Below are 25,962 nucleotides of genomic sequence, written 5' to 3'. Positions count from 1 at the left end.
AATCTCAATGATATCCATTTCCACTTACAGTCTGCCAAACCTCATGCACTTTTTCTGACAGAATCTCAATTAAAGGTTGATTCAACTACTGCTCATCTCAATTGTCCTAATTATTTGTTGTGTGATTCCTTTCTTTTCAAAAGTGGTATTGTGCATATATCTTCTCTGATATTCCATCAGGGACTTAATAATTTGGAATCTTCTCATTCTGATCTTCTCTGGCTTAAAATCTACCATATTATCAAATTCATCTTTTGCTGCTATCTTGAAACTTGACTTATGCCAGTCCAACTTTCCTAACAGTGAGGTAATATTCTTTGGTGATTTTAATGTTCACAACTCCAAATGGCTTCTGTTTTCTAGTCACACGGACCCAGCTGTTGAGATGGTAAGGCTTTTACAATTACCAATGACCTTGCACAGATGTCCATTTACCTACCAGAATACCAGATAATCCTAAACACACAGTCAACATGCCTGATCTTTTTCTCACAAACAATCCTTCTAAGTACACAGTTGAGGTGGTGGTCCTCTAGGCACCTCAGATCACAACTTGGCAATAGTGTCCATCTCCAATGGAGCTGTTCCCTCATGGCCAATCTAAGGCGACACTCAAGTGGGTTGTTTGGCACTGCAAGAATGTTTGAAACTGTAATCTAACCATGAAAAAGAGAATGGAATTCTCACATATCATTCCATTTTGCATTCTTGCAATGCAAAACAACACCACTTCAGTGTCACCTGAGATTGGCCATGAGGGAACAGCTCCAATGGAATGATATGTGAAATTTCCTTTCTTCTTTTCCATGGTAAGATTACAGTTTCAAATCTTCTAATGTTAATGTTTGCTATCATATCAGTGAAATTATTCTTGTAGGGATTTCACACTCCACCTTAAAATCTCTTTCTTTATCCAAACCTTGCTTTTCCAATAAATGTGCTAAGGCTGTTCAAGATAAGAATGTTCCATATTGCAATTAACTTGTATCCAAATCTCCAGCTTCATTTTCTGCCTATGCCAAAGCTCAACACAATTGTAAAGCAGTTAATAATCAGCCCAGATTATTAACTGCTTTACAATTGATTTCAAACAGGCTGAGTAGAGAACTTGCTTCTTGACCAAATGGTAGTTGAGCATTTTGGTTTCTTGCCAACTCTTACTTTTGCCCTTCTCTATTTTTAACTCTGTCAAAACCAATGGTTCTATTGCCACTTTAGCTAAAGATAAAGCTGACCTACTAGTATCCTACTTTTCTTCTAACTCAGCGGTTCTCAAACTGTGTACTGCAAGGCCCTGGGGAGGTGCCATGATTTACCAGGGGCATCGCAGATGGTGTAAGTGTATGTAAGATTTCCATGGCCAATATTAAAAATGATTTTTTTTTACTATTAGATATCTACTACTATTTGATCTGTAATATTAATGTAAATAATTACTGAAAATTGGGGCATTTTTGACGAAGAGAACACAGTCGATTGGTTTGGAATCATAGATACTTTCATGACTGGAACCAAAATTGACCGGACCAAATGTGTTGCCGTTTGTACAGATGGTGGTCGTTCCATGTCAGGTCATCAGAGTGGACTACAAGCACTTATAGGTAAGAAAGCAGCTAATGCAGTGTGGACACACTGGATTATTCACAGAGAAGCACTTGCATCTCAATATCTGAGCCCCACTCTAAACAAAGTTCTACAAACAGTAATCAAAACAGTGAATCTTATTCAAACATATCCACAAAAAACTCACTGTTTTAAAAATATGTGTATTGACAAGAGGACTGAGTATACTTTACTATACTTTTGTAAGTCTCGCTGGCTTTCTCACGGCAATGTCTTATCATGCATATGGACCATGCATTGAGAATGGAGCTCCATTCATATCTTCTCACAGAATCTCACTGCAGTGCTGAAGAGTTTGTAAATAAAGATTTTGTTTCTAAGCCAGCTTATCTTTGCGATATGTTTGATAAATTAAATTCACTTAATTTATCTCTTCAAGGAAATGCCAATATTCCACAACTGTCAGACAAAGTTTTAGCCTTTAAAAGGAAACTAGGACTTAGGAATAAAAAAAAATAAAAGAAGAAGGTAAAAATGATTGCCTCTCACTTTTACATCAATTTTTAAAACAAAATGAAGTTCATTTTAATGAAGAATTAAAATCGGTAATTATTGAGCACTTATCACAACTCCATGCACACTTTGAGAAATATTTTACAGAAAATTTTGAACAGTACATATGGATAGAGATCCCTTCAATACAAAGTCCCCATCAAATTTATCTACTGTCGAAGAAGAACGATTTATTGATCTCACATCAGTCCTCACACTGAAAGCAAAGTTTTCACTTTGCTTTCAGTGTGAGGATGTGTTACATGAATACCCAGAACATAGCAATAAAGCTTTGCAAATACTAGTGACATTTGCAAGTTCTTATCTTTGTGAAGATGGATTTTCAGCATTGGCAGTAATTAAACGTAAGTACAGATAAAAAGTAAATGTGAAAAAGAAATATGTGTTGCCATTTCAAAAATGATGCCTATGTTTGATGAATTATGCAATAAAAAGCAAGCACAAACATCACATTAAGGTTTTTTAAGAATAAAATAATATCCTGATTATTATTTCACGTATTAATAATTATTGTATTAACATATTAAAATAAAAAAAGAAATTGCACAATTATAGATGTTTTACTTCGAGGGAGGTGCAGAGAAAAATTTACGGGTCAAAGGAACCGTGGGCTCAGAAAGTTTGAGAACCGCCATTCTAACTCATGTATAGATGATCTCAGAAACCACCTTCTTCCATTTAATATCTCCTGTGATCTTCCGTCAAAAGGATGTCAAACAAATTTTGAGAACTGTTGATGGAAAGAAAGTGCCAGGTCCTGATGGTATTTCTCTACTTGTTCTCAAAACCTGTGCTCCTGAACTTATTCCTGTTCTTTGCAGCATTTTTTTTTCACTTTCTTATTCCAAAGGTATTTTTCCTTCTGCTTGGAAATTTGCTCATATCCAGCCAGTTCCTAAAAAGGGGGACAAATCCCTCCCATCCAATTATCATCCCAATGGAATTACTTCTACTCTTTCTAAAGTAATGGAAAAAGCTATTAATCAACAACTCTTAAACTATCTAGAGACCTTCCATCTGATAAATAATCACCAGTACAGATCCCATTAGTGTTAATCAACTAGGGATATTCTGGCTTACGTTATCTATCTATGGACAAATTCAATGGAAAAGTTTGGTAAAACTCAAGCAGTTGCTCTTGACATTTCGAAGGCTTTTGATCGTGCTTGGCAGAAATGTTTTTTAAATAAGCTTCCATCTTATGGTTTGCCAACCTTTTTTTACAATTGGGTAACCAGTTTTCTCTCTGATCACCCACTGCTGTTGTTTTTGGTTTTTAGGAGCATTAGCAACTAAGGCCATATTGCTCCGGGATATGCGGTGGTCATTCCCTGACCTTTCCACATCCTCCGTATTTGGTGGTGATGGGCTCGAACCCCGGTCTAATTAAGAAGCGTGTGCTACGCACTGCTGCTCCTTTCCACATGGCTACGGAGGCACCATCACCCACTGCATGTAACGGTAGATGGCTCTCTGTCTTCTAACTTCACCACTAACGCTAATGTTCCCAAAGGTTTGGCTCTTTCTCCAAATCTTTTCCTCTTGTATATTAATGACATTCTTCCAGGTAATTTTCCAGTGGGGCAAAAATAACTTAGTTGTTATCTTATATCTGACAAAAAGGATTCTGTTCCTATGCCTATCTTTGATGACACTCAAATTTCTAGATAAGATTACATACCTCTATTAGGGATTACTCTTGACTTCTAATCTCTGTCTAGGCATAAGCATATGGTAAATATTGCTTCCTCTGCATCTAAAAAACTGGGCTTTCTCTTTTGCTCTTGATGTTATTTTTCTTCCAAACAGCTATTCACTCTGTACAAATCTAAAATCTGCTACTACGAAATCTTGTCTCCACATCTGGAATGGTACCCCCAAAACCTCTCTCAGGCTTCTAGATTCCATTCAAAAGAGGGCAGTTAGAGTAATTAATGACCCATCTCTAACAAAATCTCTCCATTCTCTGTCTCACAGATGTTCTGTTTCTGTTGCATGCCTTTTCTATAGATACTTCCATGGGCACTGTTCTTCTGAATTGGCTTCTCTAATTCCTGCTCTTCCCTCCAAACCAATCCAAACATGTGCAGCAACCAGTCAGCATCTTTTTTACTGTTCAACTTCTAATTCACAGAACTAACTTTTCTTCCTCATTTATTCCTTCAACTCATGTTTTCTGGAACAACCTCCCTTCCTATGTTACTGACAATAGCAATCTACAGAGATTCAAATATAATGTCAATAATTATCTTCTTTCATCTTCTCAATCTTCAACTCATGCACAGTACTAACTACTATAGGTTCTAATACCTCTTGTTCTTGGGGATTCCATTAAAAAAAAAATTAGTCTGTACGAAACAATATCAAAAGGTTAATGAAGTTTAAAACTATGTCAAAATTATTTTCTGCATCCAATTCTTTTATAACTGGATCATATAGTTAATCAGATTAACTACTATGATGTAGTCAGACGTCTACACTTAACAATTCCATGCTGTGATTTCCATATAACTGCATTCCTATCAAGTTGATCCTGTAAAACTTCTTTAACCACTGGCTGCATTATTTTTCCTTGAACAGAAATCAAACTGAAAGGATTGGAATTACTAACTTTTTCATTTGTTCTCCCTCTGTGGGAGAGACATTTGCACATCTCCAATCCAACTGGAAGAATTAATAAATCACTTACAAGTTTATCAAGTGAAAATCTGCTGTACACCAATGGAAACAGTGAAAGGAGTGAAGGTGGAGTTGGCTTTCTGGTCCATAAAGATATAAAAAAACAACATTTTGAAATTCAAAAGTACATCACCAAGGGTGTCAAGACTACTACTCAGGATTTCAAAGAGGTATAAGCTAAAGATTATAATGATTTATGCACCAACATTGAGCCATGATGATGAAGAGGTTGAAGAAATGTACACTGAAATTGAGTGTCTTCTGGATGAACAGAAAACTCACTACATTATCATTATGGAGGACTTCAATGCTAAAGTTGGAAAGAGACAAAACAGTGCAGAAAGTGGAACTATAGGAAATTTTGGAATTGGTGAAAGAAACGAAAGAGGTGAAAGACTTGTGGAATTTGCAAAATCTCAAGGAATGGCAGTAATGAACACTTTTTTCAACTAAAGAGTGAACAGAAAGTGGACAGGGAAGAGCCCAAACAGATTAACAACTAATGAAATTGACTTCATCCTCACTAACAGAAGACATCTAACATATAGTGAAAGATGTTACTGTCCTGAACAAGGTAAATGTTGGAAGTGATCACACAATGGTAAGATGCACACTTGATATAGATGTAAGAAAAGAAAGGAAAAAACTGACTTTAGTAAATAATATAAAGGGCTTTGAGATAACAGAAGAGGAGTAAAAGCAGTATGCACTGGAATTTAAGAACAAGTTTGAGCTTCTGCAGACTTCTCAAGACTAAGATATCGACGAGGAATATTACAACTTTCTGAAAGTGATAAAGCCCAAGAAACCCTATAGGTAAAAAGAAATCCAAAGAAGAAAAAATTAGTTAAGAAACACTTTTCATGATGAACCAAAGATGACAAATGAAGACCAAGAAAAACACTGACAAGGAGAAAATTGAGTATACTGAGTTATACAAAGCCATTAGAGACTCAGAGAAGAAATAAAATTTAACACAAGAAAAGTAGAACAAGCATTAAGGGAAAACAAAGGATTTAAATCAGCAGCCATGAGCAGTAATACAGAAAGACAAATGATACTGAAACTGAAGAATAGTGACGGTGTACTTATAAATAGCAGAGAAGGCATAATTCAAATAGCAAAAGACTACTATAAAGAGTTATACAAGGAGCGAGGGAATGATGCCAGCAGAGGGGAAGGTAGATCGCAAATTAGTAACACATACAACTTACCTGATATCCTTCCAGATGAGGCAGAACATGCTCTGAAGAAAATGAAGAATAAGAAAGCCCTGGGGGAAGATGAAGTTACTGTAGAGTTGTTAAAATTGGGAGGAAGAGACATGACACCAAAATTTCCAAGACTCTTCACAAAATGTATTAGAAAAGGCGTGATGCCTAAGGAGTGAAATAATGCAATCATAGTTTTGCTACATAAGAAAGGAGATAAATCAGAAATTGGAAATTATAGACAAATTAGCTTGTTATTCCACATCTACAAGTTGTTCACAAGGGTCATTACTAACAGATTAGAAAGAATACTTAATGAGAATCAACCGAAAGAGCAAGCTGGCTTTAGGACAGGATTCTCAACTATGGATCACTTTCACGTAATGTCACAGCTAATGCAGAAAGCAAATAAATATAAAACACAATAAAACACAATTATGCCTGGCATTTGTGGATTATGAAAAGGCATTTGACTCCATACAGCATAAAGCAATGTTTTGGGCACTGGAAAGACAAGGTATAGATACCCCGCATATAATAATTTTGAAGAAAATATATGAGAGTTCTACCCCCTTTATTAGACTAGACAAAGACAGTAGGAAATTTAAAATTGAGAAAGGAGTTCAACAAAGAGACAGAATATCTCTGAAGTTGTTTACTGCTGCCCTTGTGGAAGCTTTCAGAAGATTAGACTGGTCACAGAAATGAGTCAATGAGAACAGAGAGTACCTAAACCATTTACGATTTGCAGATGACATTGTGGTCATAAGCCATGATTCCAAAGAATTAGAGCAAAATCTTAATCAGTTATGCACAGTTAGTAAGGATTTTGGATTAAAGATGAATATGGCTAAAACAAAAGTAATGATGAACAAGTATGCCACAGAAATGGATATAATGATTGAAGGGGCAGTAATTGAAAAGGTGGAGTCGTATACTTATCTGGGACAAGTCATTAGCTGTAATAATGAGAAATGGCTGGAAGTCAAGAGAGGAATAAATATTGGATCGATAGCATTCAAGAAATATGGTCACATACTGAGGAGCAATATCCCAATTTGTCTGAAACGTAAAATAATGAACCAATGTATACTCCCCACCATGACTTATGGAAGTGAAACTTGGGCACTCACCAAAACAATGGAAGAGAAGCTGAGAACTACACAGTGAAGAATGGGAATGGAACGAATTATACTGTTAGATAAGAAGAGAAATACATGCATTAGGCAGCAAACTCAAGTAAAGGACATTTTTATCAAAACTAAAGAACTAAATTGGTCTTGGGCAGGACACATAGCTCGAAGACACAATGACAGATGGAATAAGAAAATAACGGGCTGGTACCCAAGAGGAGCTAGAAGAAGAAAACAACTAGAAGAGGAAGACAACGACAGAGATGGACATATGAAATTCACAAAACAGAAGTTACTCGAAAGTTGCTGGAGAGGCCTTCATCCTGGAGTGGATTGAAAATGGCTGATGATGATGAATCCAATCGAAGTCAGGTATCACCCTGACTCCAAGAATGTATTCAAAATTATGGCAAAAGATTCACATACTTATTGTTTTGCTTCTTTTAAAAAAATTAAATAGATGCTATTAGCCCCAGGCACTTTGTTTAGTTAAAGCTACAATTTAGCTTTACCATAGGCATACGATGCAAGAAAGCAAGCTTATGCAGCATCAGCAAAAAAAAAAACAAAAACTCTTCCATTTCACCTCGCCATTCATTCCAAATGCCTGTCCAGCTCAGCATTAAATTTATTTAGGCTATCAACTTCCACAACAAAAGATGTAATTCTGTTCCACCAATCAACCACCTGCTGGCTAAAGACAAACTTCCGCACATGCATTCTACAACTGTCTTTCCTCAATTTGAATATATGCCCCCTCAGTTTCTTAATCTGAGCAAGAGGAAGAATCCCATCAGCATTCAGCTTGCTCAACCGTTCAAGGACTTATACACCTGAATCAGATCACCTCGCAGGTGCCTACTCTCCAGTCACTGCAATTTGCAGAACTTAAGCCTCTCCTGGTAAGAGCACCCCCCCATTCCCTACACCAATCCCATTGCCCTTCTTTGTACTCGTTCTAGCAACTCTACATCCTTCCTAAAATGAGGCCTTCAGGTGTGGCCAGACCATTGCTTTGTATAACGGGATAATTATCTCCCTGACCCTGCTAGAAAAACTGCTATATATCATTGACAAGACTCTATGATCTCCCGGGAGCCCTTCTGCACTGCTCAGCAAACTTCATATTTGACTGCACACTTACCCCCAGGTCTTTTTCACTTTCCACTTCCCTGAGTGTAGTTACACACAGTTGGTACTTTTCTCTTGGGTTATTGCTATCCATATGCAGTACTTTGCATTTGTCAACGTTAAACTTCAGTTGCCACTTAGCCCATTTGCCCAACTTATCTAGATCCAGTTGGAGTAGCATACTGTGTTTACTGTCGTTAACAACCCTGCCAATCTTTCTATTATCTGCAAACTTGGACATTAAACCTGATATACCTTCATCAATATCATTGATAAATATACAAAAGAACAATTGGCCCAAAACCGAACCCTGGGGAATTCCACTAATAACATTTTTCAACGAAGAACAGTGTCCACTGATTACCACTCTCTGTCGCCTCCCACTCAACCATCCCTTTATCCATAGTAGCAACTTACCCTTAATGCCATACCTCTCCAATTTGTACAGCAGTATATCATGTGCAACCGTATCAAAAGCTTTGCTGAAATCCAAGTATACGATATCAAAATTATTTTTGGCATTCAGTTCCTTTGTGACCACATCATAGTATCCAATCAAACTGGTCGGACAAGACCTCCCTTTAACAAACCGATGCTGTGTCTTAACTATTACTGCAGTCTTGTCTAAATGATCTTGCAATGCTTCTTTAACCAGTGATTCCATTATTTTCCATAAAACACAAGTTAAACTAACAGGTCTCTAGTTATTTGTGTCATCTCATCTTTTGAACCCCCTTTGTGAATTTGGGATTCATTTTCATACCAGCAGTCCATAGGGACCTCTCCTGAGCCCAAAGAAGCTCTCATAATTATGGCTAAGGGTTTGCTTACTTCCTTTGCTGCTTCATTTAATATAACTGGATAGATCTTGTCCACCCCAGGTGCCTTCCTTATGTTTAACTTCAACAATTTCTCCTCCACTTTGCTCTCAGTTATTACAAAATCATATAGCTCACTGCCAGAGCTGAACTCACCTCTGGCATTCCCCTCCCTGAATAACTCCTCATGTCTAAATGTAAATGAAAAATACTCATTCAGTTTATCAGCTACACAAGCATGATCATCAATAGTGAACACATCTATGTTAAGTGGTTCAATCTGATTCATTCCTTTCCTTCTAGAGTTTACATAAGTAAAGAACTCTTTGCTAATTTTCTTGGCACTTTTTGACAAAGATTTCTTGTAATTTGCCTTCACCTGCATAACCTCCTTTGTGACTTGGTTACAGACTAGTTTATACTCCCTCTCTCTCTCTCTCTCTCTCAGGGTAACTTGGAATTTTTTTAGCTGGTGCTGCATAAGCCTCAGGCTTCCTTGCACTATATGGCTAGTAAGAATAATAATAATAATAATAATACCTGCCATAGGCTTCTGTGTCACCTGATACTTTATATGCATCCCGTACATTTTTCTTCTCTACCATGAGCATCATTAATTTATCTGACATCCATTTAGGCCTAAACTTGAACAGTATTTCTTAGTTGGAATGAAAAGCCTAGTAGACTCCAAAATTAAGTTCCTGAAGGCTTCCCTTATAGAAGTCAACATTGGTAACATTATCAGTAGATCCCACTGTACAGAATTTCAAAACTGTCTGACACCTCTGTAATCACCTTTACGAAAGCAAAAGCCCTTCCCTTTAGCCTTGATAGTAGTAGTAGTAGTAGTAGTAGTAGTAGTAGTGGCACGTGATGCAAGAAAGCAAGTGTAGGAGCTTATGCAGCATCAGCCAAAAAAAAAAAAAAAAAAAAAATCACACCATTCCCTCCAAATGCTTGTCCAGTTCCTCCTTAAATTTATTTAACCTATCAACTTCCACAACGACAGATGGAAGTTTGTTCCAGCAATTAACCACCCGCTGGCTAAAGGCAAATTTCCGCACATCTATTCTACATCTGTCCTTTCTTAATTTGAACTTATGTCCCCGTAGGTTCGTAATCTGAACAAGTGGAAGGATCCCATCAGAATTCAGCGTGCTCAACCCATTCAAGGCCTTATAGACCTCAATCAGATCACCGTGCAGGTGCCTAGTCTCCAGCCATTGCAATTTGCAGAACTTAAGCCTCTCTTGGTAAGAGGATCCCTTCATTCCCCTCACCAATCGTGTTGCTCTTCTCTGTACACGCTCAAGCAAATCTACATCCTTCCTAAAATGAGGCCTCCAGACCTGTACGCAGTATTCAAGGCGTGGCCTGACCATTGCCTTATACAGAGGGACAATCACCTCCTTTTCCCTGCTAGCAAAATTCCTATATATCATTGACAAAACCCCATGACCTGCCCTAGCAGCCTGTCTGCATTGCTCAGAAAACTTCATATCTGACTGCACAATTACTCCCAGGTCTTTTTCATTTTCTACCACCTTAAGTGTAGTACCACACAGTTGGTACGTTTCTCTGGGGTTACTTCTACCCATATGCAGTACTTTGCATTTGTCAAGGTTAAACTTCAGTTGCCACTTCTTAGCCCATCTGCCCAAATTATCTAGATCCTGTTGCAGTAGCACACTGCCATGACTGTCATTAACAACCCTGCTAACCTTTGTGTCATCTGCAAACTTCGACATTAAGCCTGATATACCTTCATTAATATCATTGATAAATACACAAAACAACAGTGGACCCAACACCGAACCCTGTGAGACTCCACTAATAACATTAGTCCACGAAGAGCAGCACCCATTGATTACCACCCTCTGTCTTCTCCCACTTAACCATCCTTTTATCCATTGTAGCAACTTACCCTTAATACCATTCTGCTCCAATTTGTACAGTAGTCTTCACTGCGGAACAGTGTCAAAAGCTTTCCTGAAATCCAAGTATATGATATCAAAATTATTTTTTGCATCCAGTTCCTTTGTAACCCCATCATAATAACCAATCAAATTTGTAAGGCAAAACTTTCCCTTAACAAACCCATGCTGTGTCTGAATTATTGCTGCAGTCTTGTCTAGATGGTCCTGCAATGCATCTTTAACCAGTGACTCCATTATTTTACCCGGAACAGAAGTTAAACTAACTGGTCGGTAATTACTCGTGTCACCCTTCGATCCACCTTTGTGACTTGGGGACACATTTGCACATCTCCAGTCAGTGGGAACCTCCCCTGAGTTCAAGGATGCTCTCATAATTAAGGGTTTGCTTAGTTGCTTTGCCGCCTCCTTTAATATAACTGGATAGATCCCATCCACCCCAGGTGCCTTTCTTATGTTTAACTTCAACAATTTCTCCTCCACTTTGCTCTCAGTTATTACAAAATCATTAAGCACACTGCTACAATTTGATAACCTTCCATTTTCAAACTGTAATAATTCCTCACATGTGAATGTAGATGAAAAATACTCATTCAGTTTGTTTGCTATCTGAGCAGGATCATCAACAGTCGAACCATCGATGTCAAGTGGACCAATCATATTCATCCCCTTCCTTTTAGAGTTTATATAAGTAAAGAAATCCTTGCTGTTTTTCTTAGCATCTTTTGCCAAAGATTTCTCGTAATCCACCTTCGCCTGCCGAGCCTCCTTTGTGACCTGATTACAGACTAGCTTATATCTGCCACAGGCTTCTGCGTCGCCTGATAATTTATATGCATCCCATGCATTTTTCTTCTGTCACGAGTCTCATTAGTTCATTTGATAACCATTTAGGCCTAAACTTTGAACAATATTTCTTAATCGGTATGAAAAGTCTAGTAGCTTCCACGATTAATTCCTTGAATGCTTCCCACTTAGAATTTACTGTTTGTAACATTTGATGGTAGTTATATCTTTAAGTAATTCCCACATCAGTACATTGTGATCACTGTCACCCAGTGGTGCTTTTATCTGAAAATTCTTAATGCATGAAGAATCACTGCTGATAATCATATCAAGAGTATTACTCCCGCTGGTTGACTCAAACATGTTGCTGTAAAAAAGAATCATCCAATAAATCGACAAAAGTCTTGGTAGTGTGCGAGTGACCAATTCACAAGTTCCAGTCAATATCTGGAAAGTTAAAATCCCCCATTATAAGACATTCTGTTTTACTGGTCCACTCTATTTCTCTGCACAATTGTTCATTATACTCATCAGATTCATTAGGCCTATAACACGCACGTACTCTCATTTTCCCTTTCCCAGTGCTTATTGCACACCAAACAGACTTGACACAGCATTGTCCCCAACATCAATTCAATGCACTTCCTTAGATTCTATATGTGTCTTAACTAATAGCATTACCCCTCCTCCCTTCCTGTCCTGTCTGTCCTTCCTGTACACATTGTACTCCCCAAATTCCAATTCTGCACTGCTTATATCTGTGTGACACCACTTTTCTAATATCCCAACAATATCTGCCTTTGATGTCTTGACTAGCACTTCAAGCTCATAAAATTTATTAACTATACTTTTAGCACTGGTATACATGCAAGTATACATGCACCTGTTCCTACTTTTTTTTACCCTAACACAACCCATGTATTTACTTGCTCCACTATGACTCCCAACAGTCCTGGAACTCTCCATTACCTTCCTTTCCAGGCTGCTGCTTCTCATTCTAATTGAAGCATTAGCATTAGTAGAGGTATATGATGCAAAAAAGCAAGCTTATGCAGCATCAGCCGAAAAAAAAAAAAAAAAACTTCCACTTCACCCCTCCATTCGTTTGAAATACCTGTACAGCTGTGCCTTAAATTTATTTAGGCTATCAACTTCCACAAGGGATGGAAGTCTGTTCAAACCATTCAAGGCTTTATATACCTCTATTAGATCACCTCGCCGGTGCCTAGTCTCCAGACACTGTAATTTGCAAAACTTAAGCCTTTCATCGTAAGAGCAACCCTTTGTTCCATTCACTAATCTTGTTGCCCTTCTCTGTACTTGTTCCAGCAGCTCTACATCCTTCTTGAAATGAGCCCTCCAGACCTGTATACAGTACTCAAGGTGTGGCCTGACCATTGCCTTATACAAGGGAATAATCACCTCCTTATCCCTGCTAGAAAAATTCCTGTATATCATTGATAAGACACCATGAGCTACTCTTGAAGCCCGTCTGCACTGCTCAGAGAACTTCATATCTGCCTGCACAATAACCCCCAGATCCTTTTCATTCTCTACCACTGTCAGTGTAGTACCACAGAGTTCATACATTGCTCTAGGGTTGCTGTTTCCCATACGTAGTACTTTACATTTGTCAATGTTAAACTTCATTTGCCACCTCTTAGCCCATCTGCTCAACCGTTCCAGATCCTGTTGCAGCAGCATTGCGTCAGTAGTGTCCTTAACAACCCTGCCAACCTTTGTATCGTCTGCAAACTTGGACATTAAGCTTGATATACCATCATCAATATTATTTATAAATATAGAATAACAATAATGGACCCAACACTGAACCCTGAGGGACTCCACTAATAACATTAGCCCACGATGAGTAGTGTCCATTGATTACCACTCTCTGTCTTCTCCCCCTCAACCACCCCTTTATCCATAGCAGCAATTTGCCCCCAATGCCACTCTGCTCCAATTTGTGCAGCAATGTTCCATGTGCAACAGTATCAATAGCCTTTCTAAGATCCAAGTATATAATATCAAAGTTATTCCCTGCATCCAGCTCTTTTGTGACCGCATCATAGTATCCAATCAAATTGGTCAGGCAAGACTTCCCCTTAACAAAACAATGCTGTGTCCAAGCTATAACTGAAGTCTTGTCTAGATGATCCTGCAGTGTTTCTTTAACCAGAGCCTTGATTAATTTTCCTGGAACAGAAGTTAAACTCACAGGTCTATAATTACTTGTGTCAGCCTTTGATCCTCCTTTGTGAATTGCGGTCACATTTGCACATCTCCAGTCTGTGGGTACCTCCCCTGAGTCCAAGGAAGCTCTCATAATTATGGCTAAGAGTTTGCTTTCTTTCTTTGCTACCTCCTTTAATATAACTGGATAGATCCCATCCACCCCAGGTGCCTTTCTTGTGTTGATCTTCAACAATTTCTCCTCCACTTTACTCTCAGTTATTACAAGATTATCTAGCTTACTGCCACAACTGAATACACCTCTGGCATTCCCCTCGCTGAACAACTCCTCATGCGTGAATGTCGATGCAAAATATTCATTTAGTTTGGTAGCATCCTGAGCAGGATCATCAACAGTTCAACCATCGATATCAAGTGGACCAATCTGATTCATCCCATTCCTTCTAGAGTTTGCATAAGTAAAGAACTCTTTTCTGTTTTTCTTTGCATTCTTTGCCAAGGATTTCTCATAATCTGCCTTTGCCTGCCTAATCTCCTTTGTGACTTGGTTACAGACCAGCTTATATCTATCATAGGCTTCCATGTCACCCATTAATTTGTATGTAACCCATGCATTTTTCTTCTCTGCCATATGTCTCATTAGTTCATCTGACATCCGTTTAGGCCTAAACCTTGAACAATATTGTTCAAGGTTTAAATGACAGAGTCTGGAGACTAGGCACCGGCGAGGTGATCTGATAGAGGTGTATAAGGTTTTGAATGGTTTGAGCATGCTCAATGCCAGTGGGATTCTTCATCTTGCTCAGAATAATTACTTCAGAGGGCATAAATTCAAATTGAGGAAGTACGGATGTCGGATAGATGTGCGGAAATTTGCCTTTGGCCAGCGGGTGTTTGGTTGGTGGAACCGACTTCCATCACTTGTTGTTGAAGTTGATAGCCTAAACAAATTTAAAGCTCAACTGGACAGGTGTTTCGAACGAACGGAGGGGTGAAATGGGAGTGGTGTGTGTTTTTTTTTTTGTTTTTTTTTTTTTTTTTTTGGCTGATGCTGAATAAGCTTGCTTTCTTGCATCATATGCCTCTACTAATGCTAATGCTAATGCTAATATTTCTTAGTTGGTATGTAAAGCCTGATAGGTTCCAAGATAAGTTCTTTGAACGCTTTCCATTTTGTATTTGCTGTTGGTAACATCATTAGTTGGTCCCACTGTATAGAATTTAAATACTGTCTCAGACGATCGTAGTCGCCTTTATGAAAGCAATAACCCTTCCCTTTACCCCTAATGGTAGTTACCTCTTTGAGTAAATCCCACTTTAGCACACTGTGATCACTACCACCTAGTGGTTCCTTTATCTGCAGATTCTTAATACATGAAGAATCACTACTGATAATCAAATCAAGTATATTACTCCCTCTAGTTGCCTAGCGAACATGCTGATGTAGAAAACAATCATCGAATAAATCCAAAAAAGCCTTGCTAGTGTGTGAGTGACCAACCCACAAATTCCAGTCAATATCTGGGAAATTAAAATCCCCCATTATAAGACTCTCTGATTTACTGGCCCACTCTATTTTACTGTACATTTTCTTATTATACTCATCAGAGTCATTAGGCCTATAGCACACTCCTACTTTCAATTTTGATCTCCCAATGCTTATGTCACACCAAACTGACTCGACACTGCACTGTCCAGCGATGTCGACTGGCTTCACTTCCTTGGATTTTATGTGTTTCTTAACTAATAGCATAACCCCTCCTCCCTTCCTATCCTGTCTATCCTTTCTGTAGACGTTGTACTCCCCAAATTCCAGTTCTGCATTCCTTATATCTGTGTGACACCAAGTCTCTGATATCCCAACAATATCCACCTTTGATGCTTTGAGCAATACCTCAAATTTATCAAATTTATTTACCAAACTCCTAGTATTGGTGTACATGCAAGTATACATGCACCTGTTCCTATTCTTAGCTACCCTAACACAACCCTTGTGTTTACTTGTACTGCAATGACTCCCAGCAGTCTCTGAAACATCCTGCATCTTGTTTTCCAGGCTTCTGCTCATTCCAATAGAAGCAGTGCAAGAATCACTTTCACCTCTGCCAGTGGCTACTGTTAATCTATCAGTCCTTGTATCCCCCCAAGCTAGTAGTTTTCCGACCCACCTAACACTGTCTCAATAGCATCAGCAAATATTCTTGCACCCTTTCTATTTAAGTGCATCCCATCCCTGTAGAAGCAGTCTCTCCTGTCAACAAGCACAGACCAGGCTGAAAAATATTCTACCCCTTGAGCCTTGCACAATCTCTCCAGGGCTGAATTGATCGACAAGCTTCTCATCACAAAATTCCTCCTATCGTGTCTAGGCAGAATTGCAGTCACATGTCTCATTTGTTATAACTGAGACATGCAAATATTAATAATAAGGTGCGCGATGGCCCAGTGGCTATGACACTGGACTACCAGCCTGATGGACCCAGGTTCGAGTAACGCCTTGGTGGAAGTGAACACGGCTCCATCACATTGGGAGACTGATATAATAATAGTAATAAAATTAGAATAATAATAATATAAATAAATTAATAGTAATAAAAAAAAATTCATAAATAAATAAACACCGTGAAAGTTGCTCCAACGGACCTACCTACCCCAAGGTCGGAGTGGCGGCTAAGGCTGATTGGGTTGCCATCGAGCATCACTCCCGAGAACTACCACTGGACATAAGCTGAAGCTAAACAGGTCCACCTCCATAGATGGATGATGTCGTAGAGAAATATTAATCATACTGCATCGAGTGTGAGTGTGGCACAAGATAAAGTCACTCGCATTAAGGCCCTAGGCAGAGGGGTCGGTTTGAAAAATCAGAGATGGTCTCCTGAGGAAGAGAGTGGAGCTAGTGGTGCTGTCCCCCATATGGCTACCACAAGAGAAGAGCAAGACCATCCAGCCTTACCAACTGGAAGTGCTTCCAACGCTTGTGACCACCCAGGAAGGGAGAAAACGCCAAGTGGAGCATTGAAATGAATACGTACATCATTCAAGCATACTACGAAATAAGGAAGCTGGAGACCCATATGACAACTTACAGGGCAAGACTACATACCAAGTGGTTTAAACGATTCCTGGATATTCAGGTCATCGAACAGGTAATAGCGGGCCAGAGAAGGACCATCATCACAAAGAACCTGATAGCTCCTGCAATCTTGGAAAAAATCAAAAGGGACGTGAGCGATCAACTACAAAGGATAAAGAATATGAAATCAGAGGAGGAAGAACATACCACCACAGAACCAGAGGAGGAAGAGCAAGAAGAAATAAAACCCACAGCAGCTGAAATGGAAACAGACAAGGTCATGATATCCAGAATAGAGGACAAGTGGAAGAAGGCCCTAACAGAATTCGAATGAATGGATCCCACAAAGACTCATATGATAGCAAAGCAGAAGCCAAATAGAACCTTGTGGGGAGTCACAGACCACCTCAATCATCACATAATACCGCATTACCTCGACAGCAATGGTGCAATACTGGAGGCCATCCACACAGCCGTGTATTGTGCTGTGATAGCAGCCACGAGAATTAATGGAAGAGAAACAAGAGACCAGCAGCAGCAGAACCAAAAAACAGAAGGAACTTCCAGCTTGGGAAAGAAGACTTCAGCAGAAGATAGAAGAATTAAGAGTCAAGATAGGCAAATTGACCCAGTACCAACAGGGCAATAGGAGATAGAAATTAATTAGAAAAGTGAAGAGCATCCTTAAGAGAGACAGTGTAAACAGCAGACATGAGACAAAACAATTAGAGAATAGGAGAGTACTTGGACACATTGAAGAAGAACCACCTTGCACTCAGCAAGAGACTATGCCGATACAAAGAGTACTTGGACACATTGAAGAAGAACCACCTTGCACTCAGCAAGAGACTATGCTGATACAAAGAGTACTTGGACACATTGAAGAAGAACCACCTTGCACTCAGCAAGAGACTATGCCGATACAAAGAGTACTTGGACACATTGAAGAAGAACCACCTTGCACTCAGCAAGAGACTATGCTGATACAAAGAGTACTTGGACACATTGAAGAAGAACCACCTTGCACTCAGCAAGAGACTATGCTGATACAAAGAGAGCTCCCAAGGGAAAATAAACAATGGAATCTTCAATGAGGACTAAAGAGGCTTCTACAGGTGTAGAAGCCTCTTTGGTCTTCATTGAGGTTCTCAGGGAAGATGGGAAAGAAGGGAACAGACCACCTGACAGAAGACGATTGAGGAGTTCTGGGGAAACATATGGAGCAGGGAAGTAAGACATAACAGCCGGGGCCCCTGGATAGAACTAGAACACAAGAAAACCAAGAATGTACAAGAAATCAGAGGGTGGGTGATTCAGGAAGAAGAAGTAAAACAGATGATCAAGAACTGTCACAACTGGCAAACTCCAGGAATAGAAAACGTCCACAACTACCGGTACAAGAAGCTCACTTGCACACACAAGCAACTGGCAGAGCAGTTCACCTGAATGATAAGCCACCCAGAAACAATCCTGAAGTTTCTCACTCAAGGAATCACATATCTGAAGCCTAAAGACGAAGACACAAGAAACCCGGTGAAATATAGGCCAATTACCTACCTCCCAACAATGTACAAGATCCTGACCAGCTCCATAACCATGAAGATATCAGACCACTTGGAGAGCCAAAACATAATGGCTGAACAGCAGAAAGGATGCAAGTGGCTGAGCAAAGGATGGAAGGAGCAATTAACCATAGATGCTGCGGTTATGGAGCAAGCCTACAAGAAGTGGCGAAACATGTACACAGCCTACACCGATTACTGCAATACCTTCGACTCCATGCCTCATAGCTGGCTAATAGAGGCGCTGAACATCTACAAAGTCAATTCGATAGTGAAAAACTTCCTAGGAGAAACGATGCCGAAATGAAGTACCACCATTAAGGTCAAAAATATCACAACCAGGCCAATCCCCATCAGGAGAGGAATCTTTCAGGTAGATGCCTTGAGCCCATTGTGGTTCTGTCTAGCACTCAACCTGCTATCCACCATGCTCAATGGCAGCAAGTATGGATATAACCTCAAAGAAGGAAGAAAGAACCCGTGAAGCAACTCCAGCAACTACGCCAGATCACCGAAGAATTCAGCAATGATATTAGAATGAAATTTGGTCTAGACAAGTGCAAGACCCACGGATTGCACCAGGGAAAATTAGTCAACCGAAACTACCAGCTGCAGACAGTAAAAAGAGATTGAAGCCATGGCAGAGGGAGAGATCTACAAATACCTAGGGATGATGCAGGCTCAGCAGTTAGAGCACAAGGAAATCAAGAAGTGCCTGACCTAAAAATATCATCAGAGACTCAGAAGCCTGCTGAAAGCAAAATTGAACTGTCGTTGTGGAAGTTGATAGGTTGAATAAATTTAAGGAAGAACTGGACAGGCATTTGGAGGGAATGGTGTGATTTTTTTTTTTTTTTTTGGCTAATGCTGCATAAGCTCATACACTTGCTTTCTTGCATCACATGCCACTACTACTACTACTTCTACTAACACAGTTAAAGCCATAAACACCTTTGCAGCTTCAGTACTAACATACACCTTTGGGGTCATAGATTGGACTAACACCAAGCTAGAAGATACCATGCAAAAGACAAGGACAGTGATGACCAAGAGCCGCCAACCCCACCGAAGTCAACAGTGGAGAGACTAACAATAGCTCGGAAAGAGGAAGAAAGGAGCCTGATAGATCTGATAGAGCAACAGAAAACAGTGATAGTTAACCTGAAGGATTAATTCGAGAACAACACAGCACCACTCCACCAGGCAATAAGGAAGAGGGATAAGTGGTATACCCCACTCAACCTAAGCGAGGAATCCCCTCCCGCCCAGACAGTACAAGAAACGAAATTAGAAAGATGGTCAAAGAAGACATTCCATGGCATACAATGACCTCCATCAAGATCACATCAATAACACTGCTTCCAATGCATGGCTCACAAGCGGAACGCTCTTCCCCGAGACTGAAGGATTCGTGCTGGCCATCCAAGACCAGGTAATCAACACCAGATACTATAGAAAATACATCGCAAAGTAGCCCAGAGTATCTGATGACACATGTCCATGATGCCACCTGGCCTCAGAAACAATCCAATTTATCATCGCGGAGTGCAAGGTAATCACCCAGACTGAGTACACTCAGAGACACGGCCAGGTAGCCAGGATAATACATCAGAAGCTAGCAAGGAAATACCAGCTGATCAAAGAAAGTGTACCATACTACAAGTACGAACCCCATGCAGTAATAGAGATCCCAACCAACAAGCTGTACTGGGACCTGCCATAATAACAGATAGTACAATCCCGCAGAACAGACCGGACATAACCTTCGTGAACAAGAAGGAAAAGGCTACCTATCTGATTGACGTGTCAATCAGATAGCCTTTCAATGTGTCAACCACAGGTATGGTGCCAAAGACCCTACATAACAGTCTAGCAGCAATAGGTCTCCCAGCAAACACCTACAAGGAACTCCAGAAAGTTGCAATCCTGAACACCTGTAGGATAGTCAGAGAGTTCCTCGACCAACAGTAACACCAGACATAACAACCACTCTGTGTTCTTGGTTGTTGTTGTTATTATTTGGTTTTTAAGGAGCATTAGCAACTAAGGCCATATTGCTCCGGGGATATGCGGTGGTCATTCCCTGACCTTTCCGCATCCTCCGTATTTGGTAGTCACGGGCTCGAACCCCAGTCTAATCAAGAAGCATGTGCTACGCACTGCTGCTCCTGCCTACCTGGCTACGGAGGCACCTTGTGTGTGTGTGTACTTGGTAGCAATACCATCACAAGGTGGAACCTCCAATCACCCCCAATTAGATAGATAGTCAATCATCGTGTCAACCACAGGTATGGTGCCAAAGACCCTACATAACAGAGTAGCAACAATAGGTCTCAAAGCGAACACCTACAAGGAACTCCAGAAAATCACAATTCTGAACACCTGTAGGATAATCAGAGTGTTCCTCGACCAACAGTAACACCAGACATAACAACAACCACCCTGTGTACTTGGTAGCAATACCCATGACGAGGTGGAACCCTCAATCAGGGAGAAATAATATAAGATAATGATGATAATAATAATAATAAGCAATTTGCTTCTCTGCTAATAGTCGCATTGGTTCATTGAACATCCAGTCTAAACCTTGAACAGTATCTCTTATTTGGTATAAAAAGCTTTCCCATTTTGAATTTGCCAGTTGTAACATCATCAGTTGGTCCTACTGAAAAATAATTTAAAAACTGCCTAAAACAAACTGTCGTCTACACACTTCTGGGGATCAGTAGAGATTGTCAATAATGTCAGGAAGTCTGTAAATAATGACCAAAATTTTGTCGATATTTAAAAATTTTTTAAAAATTAGAATATAGAAAGAATATTATTAATTAACAGGAGATCTGTGAAAACATTTTTATAGTAAAAGGATTTCAGAATATAAACAATTTAATATGAAAATGTTTTACATTTTCATAGTAAAATGGTCTTAGACCACTGTAGCCACCACCAGTACTCCTACCAAGCAGCAAGTCATGGACTCTGTAAGGCCTCCGAACTTTCCAGGAGGTACCATGTCACGAAGATTGCATCCTGTAGATCTGCAAAAATCTGTGGTGGGGGATCCAAATGCCAGCCTTGTCGATGAATATAATCCAAGAGATGTTTTTGGGATTCATATCTGGAAAATTCAGACCAAGGCAGAATCTGGAAGTCACTTTGGTGTTCGCTGAATCACTCTTGAACAATACTGACAACATGAAGATGCACATTATTCTCCTAGAATACTCACCTATGCCATCCAAGAAGACAGTCACCATGAAGGGGTGTACTGATCAGTCATAATGGATAGCTAGTTTTTTAGCATTCAGAGTGTGGTCTAGGGAAAGAGGGGTCCAAGAGAGGAAACCATACCAGAACGCTTCTGCCACCTACCTGTGTTTTTTAGGACCAGGACATCAGAGTGATTCCTCTCCGCATTCAGATGTAAACTTTAGGCATCATTGGTGATGGGTAGCACTACTATAAGCATCGGTATGTTGACTGGGTGCCTACTCCAGAGGAGGGTTTTCTGGATCATGGTCTTGGAAACACCACTGGTCACTCCCTGGTTAGTCAAAGCACATTTTCTGCCTACCAGCTCACATAATGCAGGACAGCCTATGTTCACCATGACCATCAGTGAGGTGTGGGTGCCCACTTTGGCCCAGCAACTGCTGCTCTGCTCATTAACCATCCACTCTTGGAATACCTTAATTACAGCACTCTACGAACAGCCCACATGATTTGCCGTTTCCATAATACTGCAACCCTTCAACCGGTTCTCAACAATCATCCCTTTTTTGAAGTTCATGAGATCATGTCCCTTACCCATGTTGACGTAGTTCTTTGTATGGGCTGTATGACATGAACCTGCAGTACCAATTAATGCCATACAATTCTCACATTTACCAGTTGTCAGCACGACATGTATGCCACAAGGCAGGAAGAAATGGCTGAATGATAAAACAGGAAAACTGAAAAATAAGGAATGGTATCTAGGCCTGCTTGGGGGGGTCATCATGTTTTGACCCTCCCCCTCAGCATGCCCAGTAATTTCCCACTCCTTATTTCACAGTCCTAATTTTCCTGAAAAAAGCAGTGCAAGAATCAATTTTACCTATTATTAGTTTATGTATATGACAAAACTAGCAATTTTCAGATCCACCTAATACTGCTTTGATAGCATCAACAAATATTCTTGCATCTCTTCTGTTAAAGTATCCCATCCTGGTAAAATCAGTCTACTGTTAACAAGCACAGACTACTTTTAGAAAAATTCTACCCCATGAGCCTCACATAATCTCACCAAGGCTAAAAAATGATTGACAATGCTCTCATCATGTACTTCTCCTATTGCGTCTGAGCAGAAGTGGTGGATGTGTTTGCAAATTTTATTCACCAGCTTCTACCAATATCATTAATAAATATAGGAAACAACAATAGAGCAAGCACTAAAGCCAGTGGAGAGGGGAGACTCCAATAATAACATCTTTTTTTTATTTATTATGGTGCAAGGAAGCCTGAGGCTCATGCTGCACCAACCAAAAAAATTCCCAAGTTACCCTGAGAGAGAGAGAGAGAGAGAGAGAGAGAGAGAGAGAGAGAGAGAGAGAGAGAGAGAGAGAGAGAGAGAGAGAGAGAGAGAGAGAGAAGTAGAAAGGAATCACCAAGAAAAAGAATAACGATGATATTCAACTCAGTACCCTGGGTGTGCCAAGCCCATACTCACCAGATGTGAGCTACAGGGTATATCTGTTCAAGACAAGCAGTGCCCACTGATAACAACTCTTTCTCCTCCCACTCAACCATCCCTTTATCCATAGCAATAAACTGCTGTTAATGCCATACTGCCCCAGTCTGTACAGCAGTCATTTATGTGTAACGGCATCAAAAGCTTCTCTGAAATATAATTATATAATGTCAAAATTATTTTTTTGCATTGCATCCCTTTGTTACTGCATCAGAGTATCCAATCAGACTGGTCAGACAAGATTGGCCCCTTAATAAATCCATGATGTGACAACAATATTACTACATTCCTGTCTAGATGGTCTGCATTACTTCTTTATCCAATAACTCCATTACTTTCTCTGCAACAAAAGTTAAGCTAAGAGGTCTGTAATTACTCATGTCACTCTTTGATCCAGCTTTGCAAAGTGCAGATACATTTGCACACCTCCAATCCACAGGGACCATCCCCAAATTCAAAGATGCTCTCATACTTAGGGCTAAAGGTTTGCTTACCTCCTTTGCTGCATCTCTTAATATCATTGGATAGGTCCCATCCATCCCTATGTACCAGCTTCAACAATTTCTCTTCCATTTTATCCCTCTCAGTTATCATAAAATAATTTAGATCTCTATTACAACTTGATAAACTTTTTGCATCATTGTACCTACATTAACTTTCAAGCAATGCATCAGAATACTAGGAAATAAAACACTAGTATTCTGATGCGTTGCTTCAGAATACTAGGAAATAAAACACTAGTATTCTGATGCATTGCTTCAGAATACTAGGAAATAAAACACTTCATTAGTATTAGTTGTAAAGTATGAAGAAGCCCTGGGCTTTTGCTGCATCAGCCAAAAAAATAATAAAAATATCTTTATTGTAAAGTACAAAAGAATTTCAAGTGAAAGATAACATACTGCAAAGTGGAGCAAAAATAAAACTATTTTCACTTCCAAATTACTGAAAAGTTCGGAAGAGAAATGTGATAAGTTTCACACAGAAACTTCACTAAGTCCCAACATTGAGCATCTTTCATAATGCAATCTTTTCCCTTCCACAACAGAAAAGACTGGTGCATTGTTCAAGTTCTTTCAAAACTTTATCTTTCAGTGATGGGTGGCTGATAGGTGCTTTACACCACTGTTGTTTTCAGAGTCACAGTTTTTCAGGCCAGCCTGATGGTGGGTTTGGGGAATTAACTGAAGTGTTTTTTCAGATGCGTGTGGCAATCCCAATGAGATTAAGTCCCAACAGATGAATCCTTCTTTATTGTATTTTATTTTTATCTTTTTATATATTTATTTTATTTTATTTCAAAAATCCAGCAACCATTGAAAGCATTAAATCAAAAGATACAATACCATCTCAGAAAAGTCTGATTTATTTCTGTTAAGTTTTGAAGATTTCTTTCAATGCAGTGTTGTTTAGTGTAAATTGAGCGCATAAAAATTTAAAATAGCAAATTAACACTTACTGGTGGTCCTGACTGTCCATGAAACCCTCTTGGGCCCTGTGGGCCTAATGGACCTTGATCTCCTTGAGGGCCTGGAGATCCTGGCTCCCCTGTACTACCCTAAAGCATAAAGAATTAATTAATATTAAGACAAAATATCCTGCAATAAGTGTGTTAGGTTACACTTATATGTCACAAATTACACTGATTACAATTTTTAATTTTGAATTTTATAAAATATGTTTAAGGTTTTTCCTTAATTTTATTAACAAATACAAGTGGCTTCTGTATTGAGATTTCTAAAATCTCAATTTATCAGATATAAACATTCTTAACAAACATATCAAATTACCAATTTTGCAGAAAAAAAAAAAGCACCAAAAATAATTTAAAATGGGGAAACTTCAAAATTTTATTTTATTCTTATTCTAATATTATATTGCATAACAAGGTAAAAAAAATCATAGAAACAACAGTTTTTTTTTTTATCCAAAACAAAAAATTTCCTAACTGTCATATTTTTACACATTTTGCTACACAAAGGTTTTATTTTCAGTGAGTACAGTTACCAAAAAATATTTTGGTAAACTGTAAATCAAATAAAAAATAAAAAGGAAATCAAAACAGAAAACCATATAAAAAATAAAAAGGAAATCAAAACAGAAAATCAACTAAAAAGGAATTCAAAACAGAAAATCAAATAAAAAATAAAAAGTAAATCAAAGCATATCTGTCAAAGAAGCAACTGTTAGGCAGTTACTTCATTAGACTCTTCTAAATAGGCTTGGTCATTTTCTCTTTTAATTCATTCATCATAATGTATATCTAGCCTTCAAATAATTAAGTAAGTTTTCAGTAAGTAAGTATTCAGGGAAGTAATCGTAGAAGCTATTAGGCTTTTCATACCAACTATGATATACCATTACAGGCTTAAACCTAAATGGATGTCAGATGAACTAATGAAATTTGTGGCTGAGAAGGAAAATGCATGGAATGCATATAAATTATCTGGTGATACAGAAGCCTACGGTAGATATAGACTAGTCTGTAATCAAGTAACAAAGGAGGTTAGGCAAGCTAAAGCAGATTAAAATAAGTCTCTGGAAAAGAATGCCAAAAAATGAAGCAAAGCATTC

At 39.1% G+C, this 25,962-nt stretch overlaps 1 protein-coding gene across 1 annotated transcript in view; it reads right to left on the bottom strand.

Annotated features, from left to right (window-relative positions):
- LOC150089465 (uncharacterized) overlaps positions 1-25,962 on the bottom strand; it is a 1,372,165-nt gene that overhangs the window by 688,225 nt on the left and 657,978 nt on the right. Inside the window, exon 31 of the mRNA XM_090389992.1 lies at positions 24,848-24,946. Within this exon, the coding sequence (XP_090246118.1) occupies positions 24,848-24,946 (99 nt within the window). The remainder of the gene's footprint in view (positions 1-24,847; positions 24,947-25,962) is intronic.

Source organism: Mastigoproctus giganteus, chromosome 2 (assembly GCF_048544385.1).
Source record: "Mastigoproctus giganteus isolate SK-2022 chromosome 2, ASM4854438v1, whole genome shotgun sequence".
Taxonomy (NCBI): Eukaryota; Metazoa; Arthropoda; class Arachnida; order Uropygi; family Thelyphonidae; genus Mastigoproctus; species Mastigoproctus giganteus.
This window is presented reverse-complemented; position numbering and strand designations above follow the sequence as displayed.